The sequence below is a fragment of the Protopterus annectens genome, chromosome 8.part0 (genome assembly GCF_019279795.1).
Source record: "Protopterus annectens isolate FY-2018-M chromosome 8.part0, PAN1.0, whole genome shotgun sequence".
In the NCBI taxonomy this organism is placed as follows: Eukaryota; Metazoa; Chordata; order Ceratodontiformes; family Protopteridae; genus Protopterus; species Protopterus annectens.
In genome coordinates this window covers 804,649,159-804,670,386 of record NC_056741.1, presented here as the reverse complement: position 1 = coordinate 804,670,386, position 21,228 = coordinate 804,649,159, and the positions used below count along the sequence as shown (strand labels likewise).

General features: G+C 39.4%; 1 protein-coding gene across 1 annotated transcript in view; it reads left to right on the top strand.

The window, feature by feature from the left end:
• Positions 1 to 21,228, top strand: part of GDI1 (GDP dissociation inhibitor 1) — a 394,348-nt gene that overhangs the window by 320,976 nt on the left and 52,144 nt on the right. Inside the window, exon 8 of the mRNA XM_044080268.1 lies at positions 11,264 to 11,435. Within this exon, the coding sequence (XP_043936203.1) occupies positions 11,264 to 11,435 (172 nt within the window). The remainder of the gene's footprint in view (positions 1 to 11,263; positions 11,436 to 21,228) is intronic.

Genomic DNA, 21,228 nt, shown 5'->3' with positions numbered 1-21,228 from the left:
AAAAAGAGAAGAAAGTACAGGATTTTACTCAATGCTCTTTCCAGTCCCAGGAACAGAAAGAACCTGGAGACTTACATTAGATTTGTCAAAGCTAAACACATTTTTATAGGTGTTCAGAAACAGATAGCAAAAGCATTGCAAAATAGGACAAATAACCAAACACATTTACATTTTTATAAGTTCCAAAGTCCAGAAGGTTGATATTATAGGATATTCATTCAACTTTATATACTTCCACTGACCATTCTTGTTGCTATGGCTTTAAAGGATTCTTACTTCCACATGCCCATTGCCAGTAGATACAGAAGGTTTCTGAGATTTAGAGCAGGGAATGTATATTACCAGTTTACCCCCTTGTTCTTTGGCCTGTATCCTGCACCCAGTATATTTATCAAATGCCTGGCTTCGGTAATTGCTTAGTGCAGGATCATGGGCATTCACATCAAACCCTAGTTGGTGACTGCTTGATTCAGGCAGCTTCCCTAGAACAGATTCAGAGAAATCTTTAATTTACTCTTTCCTGCTTCAAAAACTTGAATTTGTCTCTGAACTGCTCAAAATCCCACATAATTCCTGTAATTCCTATTGTTCCTAGGGGTCTATATCAGAACATCGAAGTATTAAAACTTTGAATGTTATGATATTGAACACTATTCAGCGAACGCTAAGAATAGCGAAGCTGCAGAACAGCAAATTCTTTCCTCGGGAAAGAATTTGGTTGGCCATTTCTGTGGCTTTGCTATTCTTAGCACTGTGGTAGAAAGTTACGGGTTGGGTTCAGGTAAGTGTGCGATTGTTTGTACGTTAGGGTTAGGGGCGGGTTAAGTGAGTTAAGGTTAGGGCGCGGGTTAGGCGTGTGTGCGATAGTGACAGACATTAGGGTTAGGGGCGGTTTAAGTGAGTTAGGGTTAGGGCGCGGGTTAGGTGAGTGTGCGATAGTGACGGACCTTAGGGTTAGGGTTTGGGTTAAGGTAAGCGGATAGATAGTAGTGTATGTTTAGTTTAGTGTAGCGTTAGATGTAGGAATTTAAGTGTATATGTGTGGTTGCTGTTCGTTTGATGTGCTTGTGTTGTGTGTATGTGTTTCTGAGCAGCGGATTTTTTCCATGGGAAATAACTTGCTGTTCTGAATGTTCGATATTTTCATGTTTAGATGTTTTGGGGGCGATGAAATAGCATTTGCTATTTTCATTTTTCGATAACGTGATATAAACGCGTTCCTAGGGGTACTGCTGGACACAGAGTAGGTGCTCTCCTTGTTACAATAACAGCTCTCAAAAACAGGCATCAACCTTGAGTTCTGGAAGATTTCCCAGAGGTTTTGACTGCATAAGTGATTATTACAATGAACAGAACACAGTTGTGTTGGGAAATTATCATAATTGTAGATATCTGAATAAATTCACTGTTTCAATCTCAATACCCTTCCACCATTCCATCTGTTTCTTTCTTGTACATGCAGGGTTTGAGGTGGGTACCCATTTAGCCTTGTGACCCTCCTTTCTTCTCTGTTCTGTCACCAGGCACCCCATTTCCTCAGAGCTTACATAGCACACAGAGATGCAGATGTGTGGTTGCCATTTTTATCCCTGGAGATTTGTGCACTGGCACCACTGCTAATTTACTTGTCCATCCACAACAGAATAGAACTGAAGATTATGCTCACTAAAAAGCCCTTGTATATCACCAATGAGCTAATGTTTGGGTGGGAGGGAGTAAACTGAATCAAGATAAGTGATGGTATGGAGCTCATTAATTCATGAAAATAGGCTTCTTCAGGCAGGAATCCCCAGGGGATATAACAGCAATGGGTATAATGGAGTATTCCAAATGTACATGTGTGTGTGTGTGTGTGTGTGTGTGTGTGTGTGTGTGTGTGTGTGTGTGTGTGTGCGTGCGTGCGTGCGTGTGTGCGTGCGTGTGTGTGTGTGTGTATCTTTCTCTATATTTATTTACATTGTATAATGCTGTCTCTGTAGTGTTGCTGTGCACTATATATGTAGTGTACAGTGCGTCCTATAAACATTATGCACTGCTCATTCATTGGGTGTAGAGCATTGCTGTGCTGTTTTCCTTTACATAACTCTTTCATTTGCTGCCATATTCCTGATTCACTATTTTTTAAGTAAAATGCATACAGCTGCACAGCTGTGCACCCTAATGATAATTTTAATTCTAAGAGCTTAAGGTGTTGTTTCCCCATTCAGACTGACATATGTATTACACTGTCGTTTGAATTCACAAGTACTCTGTACAGTGTTGCACTACTGCATGCTCTAGTATCTAAATGTTCATCCGTCATGAGCATCCTAGTCTGTAACGAAAAAAAAAAAAAAACAGATAAAACATACAAATTGTTCCAGAACACAGGACACAGAACAAAGGGTAGCAAGCACGAATTCCTTAAATTTACACCACTATATAAAAGCACAAAAATATTTAAGCTGTAAAAAGTGTTAAAACAAACGCTTTCAGCTCTAACCATTTGGAGACTTCTTCAAAGTATAGCATATGAAATGACATTTCCCTATATACCAAAAAGTAGCCACACCCCTTTCAAGCAAAAATACAAACACTTACAAACTTAAAGGAAATCAACCTTTAAGTAATGATTCAAATACATGAAATATAAAACAGTTAAGACCATATACAATATGATTAAACTAAACACAACTAATCACTCATATTATTATTCCCAATATTAGGAAATTACAAGTGTAACAACCTGCAGATAATATTAAAACATATAAAATATTACATACTACATTTAAATAAATAAATAAATAATGTTGTGCACCAAACATATAACTGCAAAAGATAGTCAACTATATGGATGGATCACCATAAAAGGGGAAACATTAAATATACAGGCATAACTAACCATGTGCACATTTATCTCATCAATGATTTCAATTTCAAAAAACATGAAATAGTTAGAGAATCATTGATGCCATGCCACTGGGTGGCATTGACCCTTAATTGCCACAAGACTTCCTATCTTTCTAATTGTAAAGTCCAAGGTCCCCCCTCAAATCAACATCCAACACCTCAATCACAGTAAACTTAAAAGAATGACCATTAAACTCATCACAATGTTTAGCTAAAGTGTTCATTTCCATTTTTAACCTAATGTCCCTCAGATGTTCATACATACAACATCTTAATTTCCTCTCAGTCTTTCCAGTATAAAATATGTGCAAACAATGCAGAAGGCACAATAAACAACTCTTTCTGTTTGGCAGGTATATTTCTTATTTAACCTAACCATTACCCCATTAATATTAAATGAAGAACCCTCCCATATGTAACCACAATAATTGCAAGCACCACATTTTATCATATGACCTGTCCTTTCCAGGGGTTCTCAAACATATTCATAAGGCACCTGCCTCTTTGATACACAGTGATGGGCTTCTCACCTAGACATTGCCTAATGTCATTACAGTTAGAAATAATAACCCAATTTTTATATAAAATATTACTAATTTACCAACTTGCATTACTAAATGATGTAATAAAGGCAGACTGAAAATTAAAATCTTAGACAAATTGTCTTTATTCAAATCCTGATTAGCTTCAACATTAGTAATAAGGCTGATGTTGTGGTAACTGGAAGAATAACGATAGAATCAGAAATAAACCGCTCAAATGTCAAGCAAAAGTTTTATTAAAGCAAAGCTTTCGTGTAACAGCCCTTTCTCAATAACACGCCCGATAGCTAAGTTTTTGGATATAAAATTAAAACTTTTACTGTCGAGGGAAGTTAATCTTTGTAAAGACTCTTGGGATTTTTTGAACAGGATCAATAGATTAGAGTGCTCTTTGAGATCAGTCTTTTTATAGTAATAGATGTCAAAGACTATTATACCATGATACCTCATAATATAGATCTTGAATGGATCTGTGAATTTTTATTGGAGAAAGGTGTACCCCAGGCCACCATTAATGTATATGAACAATTGTTTGAACTGGTGTTGAACAGTAATTATATCCTGTTCGATAATGAGTTTTTTCTACAGGTTCAGGGTGTTGCTATGGGGTCACCGTGTGGGGGCTTAGATGCTAATATAGTTATGCTCCAATGGGAGAAGAAATATCTGTTTAATTCTCCATTTTATGTATACTGTAAAATGTACATTTGATTTTTGGATGACATTTTTATCTTTTGGGATGGACTGACTGATTTAATTAATGAATTCCTAGAATGCATAAATAGTTTAACTTCATTTTTGCAGTTCTCGCATTCTGTTGGTCATGACACAATATTCTATCTGGATGTTAAGTTAGAAAAGAATGATTCTCTGAAAGTGTTTACATCTGAAATTTTCAGAAAGGAGACATATTATAACAGCTTTTTACATTTTAGTAGATCCCACCCTTTTATACAGAAGAAAGCGGTGGTGAAGGGCCAGTTTGTAAGAGCTGTTCGTATGGTCACCCTGTTTGAAGCCTTTCTGTTAGAATGTAAATTGCTTAAAGATATATTCCTTAAAAGAGGTTATCCTGCTAGTTTAGTCAATCAATGGTTGAGGTTATTAATAAAAGGGAAAGGGGTTATTTTAACCCCCTACTTTCCAGAAGTCAGGTTATAATGGTACGTGTAGAGTTCTCCTTGGCTGAGATGGTTAATGTTGAAGCTAGTCAGGATATGAATCAAGACAATTTGTCTAATAATGAAAATTTTCAGTCTGCCTTTATTACATCATTTAGTAATGCAAGTTGGCAAATTAGTAATATTTTATGTAAAAATTGGGTTATTATTTCTACCTGAGGAAGGTGCCTTATGAATATGTTTGAGAACCCCTGGAAAGGACAGGTCATGTGATAAAATGTGGTGCTTGCAATTATTGTAGTTACATATGGGAGGGTTCTTCATTTAATATTAATGGGGTAATGGTTAGGTTAAATAAGAAATATACCTGCCAAACGGAAAGAGTTGTTTATTGTGACATCTGCATTGTTTGCACATGTTTTTATATTGGAAAGACTGAGAGGAAATTAAGATGTCATATTTATGAACATCTGAGGGGCATTAGGTTAAAAAGGAAATGAACGCTTTAGCTAAATATTGTAATGAGTTTAATGGTCATTCTTTTAAGTTTACTGTGATTGAGGCGTTGGATGTTGATTTGCGGGTGGGACCTTGGACTTTACAATTAGAAAGACAGGAAGCCTTGTGGCAATTAAGATTCAATGCCACCCAGTGGTCTGGCATGAATGATTCTCTATCTATCTCATGTTTTTTTAATTGAAATTATTGATGAGATAAATGTGCACGGGGTTATGCCTGTGTATTTAATGTTTCCCCTTTTATGGTGATCCATCCATATAGTTGATTATCTTTTGCAGTTATATGTTTGGTGCACAACATTATTTATTTATTTATATATATATATATATATATATATATATATGTAGTATGTAATATTTTATATGTGTTAATATTATCTGCAGGCTTTTGCACTTACAAGTTGCTAATATTGGGAATAATAGTATAAGTGATTAGTTGTGTTTAGTTTAATCATATTGTACATGGCCTTAACTGCTCTATATTTCATGTATTTGAATCATTACTTAAAGGTTGATTTCCTTTAAGATTGTAAGTGTTTTTGTTTTGATTGAAAGTGGTGTGGTTACTTTTGGGTATATAGGGAAATGTCATTTCATGTGCTGTACTTTGAAGAAGTCTCTGAATGGTCAGAGACGAACGCGCTTGTTTTAATACTTTTTTACAGCTTAAATATTTTTGTGCTTTTATATAGTGGTGTAAATGAAAGGAATTCCTGTTTGCTACCCTTTGTTCTGCGTGCTGTGTTTTGGAGCCATTTGTATATAGCATCCTAGTCTGTGCTATCGGTGGAGTGTACAGTGCCACCCTGGTGCATACGTACCTGTGCCTCAGCCCTAAGTGTCATATTCACTTGCTTCAATGCTAGTGAATCTTATAAAATGCCACTGTTAATTGTTCCATTGATCCATTTTTGCTGCAGATCATGTCAATGTGAAAACACATTTGTAGTCCTTACTTCTGGAAGGGCATACCTGCAAAGAGCTGTAAAGTGTAGGAAATAAAGGCTCACCATACGGTTTATGTGCAAACTGTGAATATATAAACTGAAATTTTTTTTTGCATTTTCAGCTATAACAACATATTCTGAAAATTAAAATGATGGCCCCTATGCCCCTGTACTGTGTCAAACTTGGTGGCTCCTTTTGTATGAGGTGAAGCCATAAGAAAGTTAAATTTTCATTGAGAATTGTGGTGTAAACATTAGAAATAAATATAATTTATTGCAAGTAGATGGCCAAGTTAGGGGTTGTTTTTTATTACATTTGCAAGGTTAGTGTCAGATTTAAGCATGTCATCTAATCATACCCTGCAATAATCAATGCATTCAGTCATTTTAAGACCTTTGTCATTCTTGGGTTAAATTCATTTGCATTTACTGGATATGCTTAGTTGTTCATAGTTTTGCATCTGAACATATACATTTAGTTTGTGTTGTGTTTTGGAGGAGGGCTGAGTATGTGAGACACCTCTGAAAAATGTATGGGTGTGAGTATAAGAAATCATATGATTGCAGATAAAAGGAATTTAGCCTGCATGTCCTTGAGAAAAATAGAACGTTGAGAAGTAATGATAAAAAGTGAAGCTGCCTCAAGGCACTCAGAAGGGTGTACAAGGTTAATATAGTTCAGAACTAGAAGTGATGAGGAAGAAAACCACAAGGAAACTGTTCAAACAGAGCCAAAACTAAGTTATCTTGTGCCTTGACTAGATCCCCACATTGGCACTCACTCAGCACAAAGCTGAGAGACAAACATAAAAGGCTTTCTGTGCTTCTGTAACTGTTCAGGCTTCCTGCTACAGGTTTAACAAGCATCTTGCTACAGCTTCAAACACAACCGCAAATGGAGTTTTGTCATTCATTTGTGAATTCATGGTATCCTCGTGGCTTCATAAATGAATGTTGGCACTGCACTCGCACTCCATCAACACCTGCTGATTGTACTTCTAACAGCTTGTGCCCAGAGCAGCTAGGGCACCTTTCCCTACTTACAGTTCTGTGTACAAATATGGGCCATGTATAGCATACATAAGGAAGCAATTATTTCACACAGAATGGAAGGTTTATACCCAATGCAGGCCTGAAAATAGTCCATGAAGATCAGTTCTCTAATCAATTTAACAAATGTAAATAAGCATAAAGATGTATTTAACTTAATTCTTCAGGAGATTGTGGGTTCATAATGGTAAGTCAATTCAAGAATACTGGGGGCAGACAAAGGGGAGTATTTGTGGGAGCTGGATGATTTAGGCTTTTGGTTAAAAATAGTTTCCAATTTGTCTAATAATTATTTTAGGGGTAAAGTGGTTAGGCTAAGGAGGACCTATCTACTATCATCATATACATTTCTGTGTAGCTGTTTCCTCAGGTTATTGGCAGCGATTTAGGAAGACTGAAAAGGAAACTTCCCAGCACACATTCCTGTTGGAGTGTTATCACCCTCTGTCCCATTGTTGAAGTGACTGTCATTTGCCACCATCTTCATGTCCTTGCACCATTTTAATACAAAACCTCTTACCTGCTTTTAAACGCACTGATTACTAACTTGTTAAACATGCCTGCTGAGCTGCATTCCCAAGGGCCTCAGTGTAGTCCATGAATGCATTGTCAGCTGCTTTATCCTAATCTCTCTCTCTCTCTTTAGTCAGCATTTACACTGCCATGCCATTTTGTATGCTGTTCACATACAAAACTATATTTCTGGTGGTTTCACAGCTCTGCTACTGCTGATACCTCATGAATCTGTTTTTATTTCATTTATTTAATTTGATATCCATATAAATGAACTGATACAACTGGACAACTTCATCCATGCTGGAAGCAACGGTAGTAAAGCAGCTAGTTATAGTACAAAGTAAGGGATTTATAATGATTTTCTGGCAAATTGTACAAGCGGCAACAAATAACTCTACCTCTCTGTTAAAAGATGGCAATGGATCTACCTAATGCAACTTCCCTAGCTAATGATTTTAATAATACATAATGAAGAGTATTATTGGGCGTGGTCTTCTTAAGTACATGTAGGTCAAAGGTGAAAGTCATGGAATCTTACGAAAAAGTGTTTTCCAGTAGAGCTGATGCTAGACAGTTGTCAGTCGTGAAGAGTAGCATTGGTCACATCATGTCTGCATAGAAATCTTAGTAAAGCCAGCATATATCCTGGATTTAAAAACGATAAAATTGTAGAGTAATTAATGTAAAACACAGTTTTATTTTTATGATTTTCATTCGAAGGTCAAGTCATATGGAGGTGAATTCCACATCACTGTTACATCCATTACATTATAATCTTCCTCTGATGGATTTTCAGGGTTGAACTGAAAACTTGTCATCTCGGAGAGAAGGTCTTACACTCTACAGAGGATTTATATTTGAGTGCATAGTTTTCATTCAGTTACTTCTTACAAAGTAATTTGGCCAAGGCATTGGGGGACTTCCTCTTCTCTTTTTGCTGGGTGCTGTGGGATCTTTTATACCCCCCCGTGCCACCACCAGTTCAAGCAGAAAGGACCTCAATTTAATTTCTGTTCTGAAGGATGACACAGCACTCCCGCCAATGCTGCACTGCAGTGTCAACAATCAATCTGCCTAATGTGTGAATCGAACCTACAGCCTTCTGAAGCAAAGACTATTATCTGCATGTTTGCTGTACAGTTACTAGTATGAAGCAGTGCAGTTTCACATGAAAGTCAATCTCATTTTATGTACTTCTTAGGCTGCACCTATGTATCAGGTCAGATGTAGTCCATCTTTTGCACATTGTTCTAAGCTGAAGCTATTGTATTTACAGTACTGTGCCAAATCTTCAATAGCCTATTAAAATGCAGACTGAATTCATAATGATGCGTTTGCATTCTTCTGTTAAGTGGTAGTACTTAGGAAGTGCATGTGGGGAATCACAGTAGCTGTGAGGAGAAAGTCAATGCCTGTATATTTTGTAAGTTTTTCCACAGTTTGAAGTAGCACTACTTGTGATTAATGCAACTGTTTTTAAATAATTATTTTGTGGAATAATAAAGTACTAACATGTAAGAATGATCTTCTTCCAAAGTGATCTTTATGGTGTCATAAATCCAAAGGATGATAAGCTGAAGCAGTCTATTTTTTCAAGCTTCCTCTTAAATCAGTTGTTTTATTTTTTTTAACTGTGTAAATATTGCATGTTTAAGGTTCATAGGTAACTACTAGGCAATCAGTATGTAGACCATTACAAGTTTAGCCAAAAAAACTTATTTAAAAGTTTCCTCCAGCTGTAAGGAGGGCAAGACAGACCAGGCGAGATTTTCAGGATGTCCATCCAATTGTCTTAAGTTTAACTTGAAAGTGGCAAGACATACCTCTCACCTGTCAGGATGTTCACAGAATATTCAGATTTTTATCTCATATTTTTGGTGTATTCCTTATAAAATCTGTGTTATTCTGGAAAATCATTAGGGACTGATGTCACTAAATAATGATAGACATTTGACTTTTAAGATTTCATATCCTTCAGAATATGCATGCAAACGGAAAATGTGGTATCTTCCAGCTTTCTAACTTTACAAAAACAATTATTAAAATCTGTTCTTGATTTTAGACCTCTGTCACCCCATTATTTTGTCCCGATTGATTGCACTAAAGGTTGATTGGTTTGTGGAGAGTCCTACTCTCCTTGACATTTACTGGAAGTTTGCTCTATAGGTGAGGATACATTGGGATATGAAGCTGTAACTCTGATGTCTTATTTATCTGTTCATGGAGGTTTAGTTCCTTTAACTGGATATTTGAGGTACCATTTATTTTGTAAAAGAATCTGAGGTCAAAGAGGAGTGGCATACCTCTCATCTGTCCAGGTTTTTGCAAAATGTCCAGATTTATGGCTCATATTTTTGGTCTGTCCCTAATAAAATTTGTGGTTTTCTGGCAAATCACTGGAATTATCTGAGGACTGAAGTCACTAAATAATGCATATATAGTTGAGTTTCAGACTTCCAATCCTTCAGAAAATGTATGGTAAAACAAACTCTGTTGTTCCTGCAACTTCCTAAGTTTATAAGAATAATATTTAAAATGCGTCCCTATTTTTGGGCCTTTGTACCCCCATTTTGTCAGGCTTTGTCAGGATTTCTTGCACTAAGAGGCTGGAAGATATGAAGAGTGGATCTTTTATGACGAGAAAGACTAGACACAGATCTCCACAGAGGAGTCTATAAGAAACTGATTATTGAGACATGACTGTCAGTCTGTTTTGATAACAGGCCACTTATCTTTTTAGTTATGAAGCTCTGAGGTCTCTCAAGCTGAGTGATATGTTTAGGCAAAATGCACAACACAAGGTGCATTATATTCAATAATAGGTATGATAAGGTATGCGTAAAGTGGAATTAAGACTTCTTTGGTTCTAGTGGTGATCCATCTGGAAATTAGATGAATTGGCTAGAAGGCTTTATAACTAAGGAGAGACACGATGGTCACTTGATAAGGAATTATCAATAAAAGTGCCTAGATCCCTTACAACAGCGTTTGATTAGAGGGGTATGTCACCAGTATGGTTTATGAAAATGTTTTGTTTACCAAAAATAAACTATGCTACATTTTTTCACATTCAATTTGAGACCATTATCCTTGTACTAATTGTTAGCCTGGTCTAACCCATGCTGGAGTAATTGTGAGTCAGTGGAAGATGGAATAAGAACACTCAGTTTGCAGTTACCTGCAAACTTAGATAGCCATAGGTCAGGAGCCTTAACCTGAAGGTTTGAGAAATAGATTCCAAATGGATGCCTAGAAATTTACATTTCTTATTGAAGCATTAATTTTTTTTCAAAACATACTATGCAATCAAGCAAAGCAAAATACTTAGTTTTGGTTTATTTTTAAAAACAACACACTGCTGTAGAATTTAGTTACTTGTGTTGTTTTATAATATAGATGTTTAAGTTATGGTATTGTAGTTTTTGCATTGCTTAGAAGAAAGTTAATAAATACATTTTTCTCTTATATTATCAGAAATGTTGCCATTTTTCATGTCACCCACAGGACACAGCTACCTAAATTGGGAACGTACTTTGAAAAGAGAATCAGGTGGTAAACCTGTATGTGTTGAGTTAATAGTCATTGTGTACTAAAGGCTTGCTGTTTTCTGCTGATTGACTAGTTATGTTAAAATGTATTAGATCTGAATGTTTCCACTTTCTTCTGTGTAATTTCCTTAGATTGCCCGATGTAAGCAAGTCATCTGTGACCCAAGCTATGTTCCTGATCGGGTAAGGAAAGTAGGTCAGGTTATTCGTGCTATCTGCATTCTGAGTCACCCACTGAAAAACACCAGTGATGCCAACTCCTGTCAAGTCATCATACCCCAGAATCAGGTCAACAGGAAGTCAGGTGAGTAGTAGTCAGTGATCAAGAGTGAGTGAGTGAGTGAGCAAGTGAGTTTATGTGTGTGTGTGTGTGTGTGTGTGTGTGTGTGTGTGTGTGTGTGTGTGTGTGTGTGTGTGTGTGTGTGTGTGTGTGTGTGTGTGTGTGTGTGTGGGTATGGGTGTGGGTGTGTGTGCGCATGTGTGCATTTGTGTGTGTGTGTGTGTGTGTGTGTGTGTGTGTGTGTGTGTGTGTGTGTGTGTGTGTGTGTGAGTGTATCTAAGTTAGTACATTTCTTAACATAATTTGTTAGTCTATTCCATGCATCAGCTTCGATCTCATAGAACCAATTAGTACACTTCTCATTCCTATAGAATCTTCGACATAGGTTTTCTGATGATTCTCTATTACTTTTTGATTACCCTGAACATTCCCAGAGATAGTTGTCTCTAAATGCCCTATATACCTGAATAAGGTCTCTTCTTAAATATCTATATGACATACTGTACAAGTTTAGATATTTTAGTCTGTCTTAATAACTTAAATTTTCCCATCCATGGATGCCATTGTTATATTTCTGCTGTACACTTTCCAATTTATACATTCTTGTTTTCTTATATAAGGTTTCCATATTGCTATTCCATACTTAATTTTGGGCCTAGTGTAACTAACAATTACTTCATCATTTCTGATTTCCTAGATTTGTAAATCTTTTTATATAACCTATAGATGTCCTTCTATTCCCATTTTGCAGTATTCTGCATATGGGTTTATCCCTTTACTCTCACGTACGTACAGCCAGTATTCAAAAGCTTTCAATCCCTCTTTGGTGCATCAGACGTCAGACAGGGCGGAGGAAACGTGTGTCATAAAAGTGACGTCGGCACACCCCAGCCCTCAGAACTTTTCAGCTGCCATTCATACACCACGTGTTCCTGCTACCACTGATGTTGCGATCGTTTTTGAGATAAGTACCCCACTGGGGAATCTTTTTTCAGTCCTTCCTTATTGTAACATTGCTTGTTAATGTCATCCAGAAAGGGAAAGTGTCAGTGTGTATGCCAGATCCCTCATAAGGATGTCCACGATAAGTGTTTGTTCTGTTTCGGTAGAGCTTACAACTATCAGGCCTGCCAGATTTGCCAGGTCTTCATGCTGAAAACTCTACACCTCATCTGCCCGACTCCCTGCCTGTGGCTGACATAGTTCTGGTTTCAGGACTGGGTTCCGAATCTTCTTCTGTGGAGGTCATGGGTACCGCTAAGGACGCCGCACCATCCACAGATGAAAGCACATCCACTGAGGCTATACTGCTGCCACTAGTTGATGCTGGGGGGAACCAGCGATTTATGGGGAGTCATCTGAAACCTCTGCTCCTTTACAGTCTCCGGTTTCTAGGAAACCAGCCACCACTCCTTTAAAAAGAAGGGAGAAGAGAAAACATATTACTCCCTCTTCTGAAAGCATGCCTGACTGGCAGGCCTTCAGTCAGAGCCTCTTTAGTGCTTTTATGGCATTGAGGCCTACACCTTCTTCCACCTCCACCTCTCCTAAGCCCTAGGCACATGCATATAGACTAACCTCCTACGGATGAGAGTGTCCTTTCAGACTCCTCTGAAGAATCTCTCTCCTACAATTCACAACTTTCATCTCCTTTGGGATATGGCTCCCCTGAGGAAAAGTCCTTGGACCCTGATTCCCTAGTGGAAGATTTAACATTCAGTAAGACCATTAGCAGGATGAAGGAACATTTCAAATTGAATTCCTCAGAAATGTCTGAGGTACAGAAGAGGTATTACGACCTCATTCAAATGGAAACACCTAGCCCATCTGTTGTTCCTTCCAGCCTCCCAGCCTTCCTAGATGCCTTTTCTTTGGCATCTACTAATCCTGACTCTCAGCCTCCTGCTCCACACAGACCAGATAGGCTGTACAGAGTACCTGACACTGCTAAGCACCTGGTAAAGTGCCCTCCAGCTGACCCAGCTGCTATCTCTGTGGCCACTGACAAAGCCACCAAATTATTACCTACAACTACTATTCTCTCTGCTGACAAGGACAGCAAGACTATGGAGAGAATAGGGAAAAGATTTATACCTCTGCTACATTGGTCTTTAGAGCCATTAACTACCAGACCCATATGGCTAAGTATAACCTATCTCTTTTACAATCTGCCACCAAACATTTGGCAGATATTCTAGATTCCCCTGCCAAAACAGCCCTGTGCTCCCTTCTGGCTCTTACATCTCAAGTCACCAGACACTCCATTAGGTGCAGCTATGATGCTGCTGAATCCTCTGCTATATCAGCAGCATCAGCATCCACCCTACACAGATATTCCTGGCTGCGCCTACAACCCCTGCCAGATGATTTTAGGGCCAAGCTCATGGATGCACCCCTGGATAATGCTGCACTTTTTGGGTCTAAAGTAGCAGACCTCTTTAAATCACTATAACAAAAAGGAAAAGAGATGCAGGACCTCAAACATCTCCTGGTCTCACCAATTCCCAAGTTCCACCAGAACTATCCATCCAAAACACAGTTTATCAGGAAACAATCCCAGCCTTACCCCAGTGCCAGACCTCGTAAACCCACCAGGAAATAACCTCTTATGTCTAGAGCACCTTCTGCATCCAATCAGAGGTCTTACTTTCAGGACAAGGCAGATAGCATCTGACTACCTGCCACCTTTGCCTCAACCTCCTCCCCCTACAGTGCCCCTTTCTACCCGCCTCTCTCATTGTCTCCCTTTGTGGACCCAGATCACCAAAGACAAATGGGACCTGTCTATCCTCAAAGATGGCTACTACATGACTTGGCTTTCTCCTCCCATATGGAAGGCCATTCCCCGTCCCTCTTCACAGCAACTGCCCCTCTTACAACCAGTACTGCAGACATTACTAGACCAGGGCACTATATAATCAGGTCCCCCCTCAGCAAAAGGAAAAGGTTTTTATTCAAGGCTCTTCTTGGTCCCCAAAAAAGACAGACCATGGAGACCCATCCTGGACCTTTCCTACCTCAGTCTCTTCCTAAAGGTACCCAAATTCAAAATGCTCACCCTGCCTACCCTTTTTCCCCTGATTACTCCACAGGGATTCATGGGTACTCTAGACATAAAGGATGCCTACCTCCACATCCCTATCAAACCCTCCCACAGGAAATACTTAAGATTCTTGGTGGGATCCACTCATTGGCAATTTTCTGTCTTGCCTTTTGGTCTTTCCACTGCTCCCAGAGTCTTTACCAAATGGCTGGCTCCAGTGGTAGCCTATGCCAGGACAAAGGGGATACAGATATTCTCCTACCTGGACGACATGCTCATCCAGGTCCCCGGACAACAAATACTACAAGTTCACCTCCACCTGGTGATCTCATCACCTCCAACTGGTGATTTTCTTATTGCAGTCCCTTGGATTCCAGATAAATCTGCCAAAATCCCACCTCCAGGCAACTCAGGACATTGTCTTCCTGGGGTGCAGAATAAGAACAGACCTCATGGAGGCTTTCCTGTCACCCCCAAAGGTGATCTCTCTGTCAGATCACCTCCTCCAGGTGCTCCAATCAACCCAGTTGATTACAAGACAGTACGTGAAACTATTGGGGTTACATGGCAGCCACAATACCCATGCTACCTTTAGCAAAGCTCCACATGAGGAAGCTGCAGTGGTACCTTAACTCAGTCTGGAAACAACACAATCAGCCCTTGGAGCACACTGTAATACTTCTTCCCTGCTTTAAAAAGGAGGTACTTTGGTGGTGGGACCAGGTACAAAGAAACCCAGGACTCCCACTACAACCACCCCAACCCACCCAGGTCATGCACATAGATGCCTTGGACCTGGGCTGGGAGATGCACTAGGACATGTGCAAGGCTTGTGGCCAGATCACCTAAAATCAGAACACATCAATGCCAGAGAAATTAGGGCAATCCTGCTAGCCCTACAGGCATTCCAACCTTCCCTCCTACAGGGTACTCTTCTGATATACATAGACAACACAACCATACTGTGGTGTATCAACAAGCAAGGGTGTACCAAGTCCTACCTGCTTTGCAGGCTAGCTCTCTTGGTTTGAGAGTTGGCCACTTCACAGGGAATCTCCCTACAAGCGACCTACATCCCCTCCCTTGACAGCAAACAGGCAGATTTGTTAAGCAGAACCAGCACAAACAACCACGTATGGATGCTGCACAGAGAGGTCTTCTTGGATGTGGTCCACAAGTGGGGTATACCTCAAATAGACCTGTTCGCCTCCTCCCTCAACAGGAAACTTCCTGTTTTTTGCACCAGGACACCAGAACCACAGGCTCTGGCAACAGATGCCTTCTCTATCTCCTGGAAGGGGAATATCTGTATCCATCCCTCCCCCCATTCCCTCTCATTCAGAAAACCCTGCTGAAAATACAGTAGGACAATCCAAAAATCTTGTTGGTGACGCCCTACTGGCCCAGACAGCACTAGTTTCCCTTACTTCTTAGTCTGTCCAAGGGTAATCACCACAAGTTACCCCCCAGAGTGGACCTCCTCACACAAAACAAGAGATCATTAATCCATCCACAGTGGCAGATGTTCCACCTAACTCTGTGGCTGATAGGAATCTGATTCCATTTAGACATCTTTACAATGAGGATGTGCTCGATGTCCTGCAGGAGGCCAGGAAACCTAATACCAGAAAATCATATCTCTCCAAGTGGAAACGATTCACTATTTGGTGTCACAAAAAAACAGATGGATCTGCTTCTTAGCGAACCACCGCTAGTGCTCTCCTATTTGTGTGAGGTACTGCAGTCAGGACTGGCTTACTCATCCATTAAAGCCCATCTGTCTGCTGTTTCTGCCTGCTTACCTCTAGACCCCCCTCTTGCTTCACGACTTCCTTGCAAACTTTTCCTCAAAGGAGTTCTGCACCTTAGGCCTCTTAGGAGACCCATTCCCCCTCCTTGGGACCTCAACTATATGTTAGAGAAGCTTACGCTACCTCCCTTTGAGCCAGCTAATAAGGCCTCCTTAAAGCACTGCACCTGTAAAACCATCCTGCTGGTGGCTCTTACCTCAGCCAGGAGAGTATCTGAACTCCAAGCCCTTATGGCTACACTACCCTTTCTAATTTTCCACAAAGACAGGGTTACCCTTAGGATAAATCCGTCCTTCATGCCCAAAGTAATCAGCGACAGGTCCCTAAATCAGGCCATCCAACTACCTGTTTTCTTCCCTAACCCACAGGGAGACAGTGAGAGAATGCTACATTCCTTGGACATGCATAGACAGGTCAAATTTTACATGCACAATGCCAAGTCTGTCAGATAGACAGACCAGCAATTTGTATCTTTTCATCCCAGAGCCCTGGGTAAGGCAGTTACCAAGCAGATTATCTCTACTTGGATATCAAAAGCCATAACCTTTTTCTACCAGTTTCATGGCAAGACCCTGCAAAGGGCAGTAAAAGCTCCTTCCACTAGAGCAATGGCATCTTCAGAAGCCTTTTTCAAGGGTTTGGATACCCCTTCTATTCTAGAAGCTGCTACTTGGACATCAGTCCACACCTTCACCAAACACTATAAGCTTGACTTCATCTCCAGGTCCAGGGCAGGTTTTGCCAGGGCTATCCTGCATGGATTTCTGGAATCTGCATCTAGACCATCACCCCAACCTCAGTGAGCTTTGGCACATACCCATATTCAGAATACTGCAACATGGGAATAGAAGGACATAGAAAAGTTGTGTAAAGTCTTACCATAACCATAGATGTCCTTCTCTTCGATGTTGCAGTATTCCTTCCCACTCACCTTCTCCTCTCATCTGCTACATTTCTTCCCTATCTGGATGGCAATGACATAGCATTGCCCTTACAGTACTGGCTCCGAATGGGGCTACTCTTCTGAGGGCTGGTGTGTGCCGACGTCACTTTTATGGCCCACGTTTCCTCCTCCTTGCCTGACATCGGATGCAACAAAGAGGGACTGAAAGCTTTTGAATGCTGGCTGTACATACGCGATTCTAAAGGGATAAACCCATATGCAAAATACTGCAACATGGAAGAGAAGGACATCTATGGTTATGGTAAGACTTTACACAACTTTTCTTTCTATAGCTGTCATTAACCAATTGGTTGATATGATTAGAAAAACTCAAAGCTGAGTCTACCCATATACTCGGGTCCTTAAACAATTCTACTGTTTCAGTCACTATGTGCTGTAATATATTTTCACCTTTCAAGTCATGTCTCCCAAATCTCACATGCTTAGTTTTTGATGTATTTATCAGCATGTTATTCTCCTTCTGTGCCCAAATGGTCAATTTAGTTAAGTTATTTTGCAGACATGCCCTATCTGTAACATATGTAATCAGTTTATCCAATTTCTGGTAATCTGCATACAGACTGTAGAACACCTCAGATAAAAAAGATAGATCTAAAAGATGCAACCTAAACATGTATGGGCCTAGGACAGAGCCTTGTGGGACACCTTGAGTGTAACCTAGAATTACACCTGTCCAGTTACTGTATGATACTTGCCATGCCCTATCTGTAAACCATGCAGCTACTCATTTTATCAAGATTACATCAATACCTAATTGTTCTAATTTATTTTGCAATGTTTTGTGTATGACCCTATCAAAGGCTAAGTTACTGCAATCAAAAGGTAAGCGTTTGTACTGGCCCTTTGCTGAAATTGACAGTCTCCTGTCTAGCATTATAACTCAATACAAAGTATTTTAACAGTTAGTGTAGCCAGATTAGGACCCATGAAGTACAGGCTGGGTGACAAGCGTTAGTATTAATAATATTCACACCAGACATCATGGACTGACCTTCAAACTACTCACTGCCAGGAAATTATCTGCATAGGAGTATACAAGTAAACTGCAACAGAAAATATTGAATACAACTGAAAGTATATTAAGTCAAAAAGTATAGCATAATGTATATGCTCAATCAGGGGAATCAGGTGAAACTAAAAAAGTCATAAGAAAAGAAACATAATAAAGAAAAAGGAAAAAAAAAACTATTGTACAACTGATATAGATGAAAGAAAATGTCAACATTTTCATTGGTAAATTATTTAAAAAGATGCTTTGTGAGCCAATAAGTGTCTAATGTAATTTTGAAAAATCATCTCTGTACTGTGAAAAAGTTATCTTTATACAGCTATTACTTGTGTATTTTGTGGCATGTCCTTCCTTAAAGTTTAATTTATGCAGCATTTCAGTGGAACTAGTTTCAGACGGCTGTGCACTTAATCTGTAGAATGGTATGCTAAAACTATGCAAATAACCTCAGAGTATTAAGAGGTTAAATTCTCCTGGCTACTGAGATCTGAAATTATGAGCTGGTCATATGATCTAGCAAGCATTTTGCTTTCAGTTTCCTACTAACTGAAAGGATAATTCATGCATGAACAGAATGGTGTTTCTCCCTGCCATCAACTTTCTCATGGGCATTAATTCTGTTAATGTTTTTTTTTTCTTATTTTGTTGTAAGTTCTATTATGCAGAGTGCTAAGTTTATTTATTTGTTTGTGTGTGATGTTTGTTTATTTGCAGTAGAGTCAGTTGTTTGTATGCTAGCTGTCACATACAACTGAGACGATATTACCTCTGCAGAATCTCCTTGTGTAAGACTGACAGCCAAATAAAAAAATCATATTGTGCGTGCCCTTTCCAAAATGAATTCAGTATAAAACAGTTATCAATAGTCCATCAATTTATTGCAGAAAAAATAGAACTGATTTCAGATTGCAGTAAAAGCCCTACATTTATTATTAACTTCTGGCTGTAACTGCAATCACTAAATTAACTTTTTTTTTTTTTTGCAATTCTGTTTCTGTCTCCTCCTTCTCCATTTGGCAGTGACTTCCGAATTAGTCTTTACAGAGATAGGGGATGGAGGGGGATGCAGGGAGAATTACACCACCCAACGCAAAAAACAAGCAAACAAACAAACAAAAACAGGAGTTTAGAAACGCTCACTTTGAAAATTTTCAGCACCTGTTGCAATCACATTCACACTGAACAGTATGGATCCTGCTGTGATAGTGTTGATTGGGCTCATTACTGCTGAGATACAATATTTGCATATTAGTGCCCCAATTGTAAATGGCATGTATTATGCACATACCGATCAACCTGTAGACACTGAAAATAGGTAAAAAAAGCCCTTGACAAGTAGGTAGTCAGAAATATGGACATTTAATTGCCATACAGTTTGAATACCAAATAGCATAAAACTCTCCCTGCTTCCAGTAGAAATGCTGGATGCTACTGAGATACCCATTTAAAAACAGAGTCATGAAAGTGATGGAAAATATGAGCGCATAATCATAAAGGCAGGGTAAAATCTGTATACCTTAATGAAGTGTACTGCAAAATTCTACCACAATATGAATGGAGATGTAAGATATGTGCACAGGTATGCTTGGCATGTAGGATGACTTTCTGTGTACTAGACAGCTTCAAAAATCATGTTTGCCAACCTGCTTACAGACAAGACCAAGGAAGTTAGAATTGGTAAGACCAGTCACCAGCTGGGTACCTGAAGGTTCCATGCTGGGACTTCTCTGATTTGGCATTTACTTCTCTGGGGTAAAGACTAATTTCAAGGACTTTTAGCTGACCAGGTTTGCAGATGACTTCTAATTGGAAGCTATCATAGATTCCCCCATAGCACAAATATCTTACAAGAGGGTCTAACACAGACAAGTGACTAGTGCAAAAGTCATGGATTAAAGCTCAATGCCAAGAAATGCACTGTAGTGCCTTTAGGGGAAATGGACACTCATGCTAATTATTCCATTGATAAGACACCCATAAGTATTCACCCAGTAGCTAGGGAACTAGAAACATATGAAAACAGTAGTCTGGCCTTTGTCCAGCATGTGGCCAAGGTAGAAAGAAAATCTATCTGTTGCCCAACTTATATGTAAGGGCATGACATCTAGATCCATCAAAGTCATAGGGCCACTTTATTCGGCCCTTATCAGACCCATCATTGAGTATAATACCCCTTCTGCATGTACCTGACCAGACATATGCAATAGATGGAACCCCCGCAAAGGTTCCTTATCAGGAGAATCCAGGATATAAATGCATTGTCCTATATGGATTGCCCTAAAGCCTTATCTCTATAATCGGTCTCCCACAGGTTACTGAAAGGCGATCTGTGCCTGCCATACAAGGCATCCTTGGATCCAGCTGTGACAAACATCTTGCACATCTGCAAAATGAACAGCATCAGAACTATTAGAGCCAAAGATGTAAATTTTACTTGTGACATAAGTAGGACATGTTGGAAAGACAGATATATGTCTCAGATGATCCCCATGATCTGGAACAGGCACCCCATTTGTGTGAAGCAGAGTGCATCCCTAACCCTATTTAAGTTAACACTGACCAATGAATGGGAAATTGGAAATTCACCCCACGTCTCGCCTTCATGTCTCTGATAGACAGAGGCAGACAGTAACTATGCCAAAACTAACATACCCTACACCACATAACCTTTAGAAACTTCCTAACTAACATACCCCACCTAATAAATGTCCAGGATACATATGGACACAACTGGGTTGGATTGCTAGGCTTACAAATGTCTTTTGGTCATTAGCCCAGCATATACCAATGAATCTATGAACGTGTATGTGATGAGGTCTGATTTACAAAACTGTATGAAGGGATAGATCAGACCTGATAATGGGGACATATCTCCAAAAATAAGTGCATCGTGTGCAGGGGTAAATCAAGCCTGAAAATAGAAATGTTCCTCCAATATACAGTCAATTGAGATGTTTGTACGTGCAAAATGTTCCAGTTGCTGTTTTCTA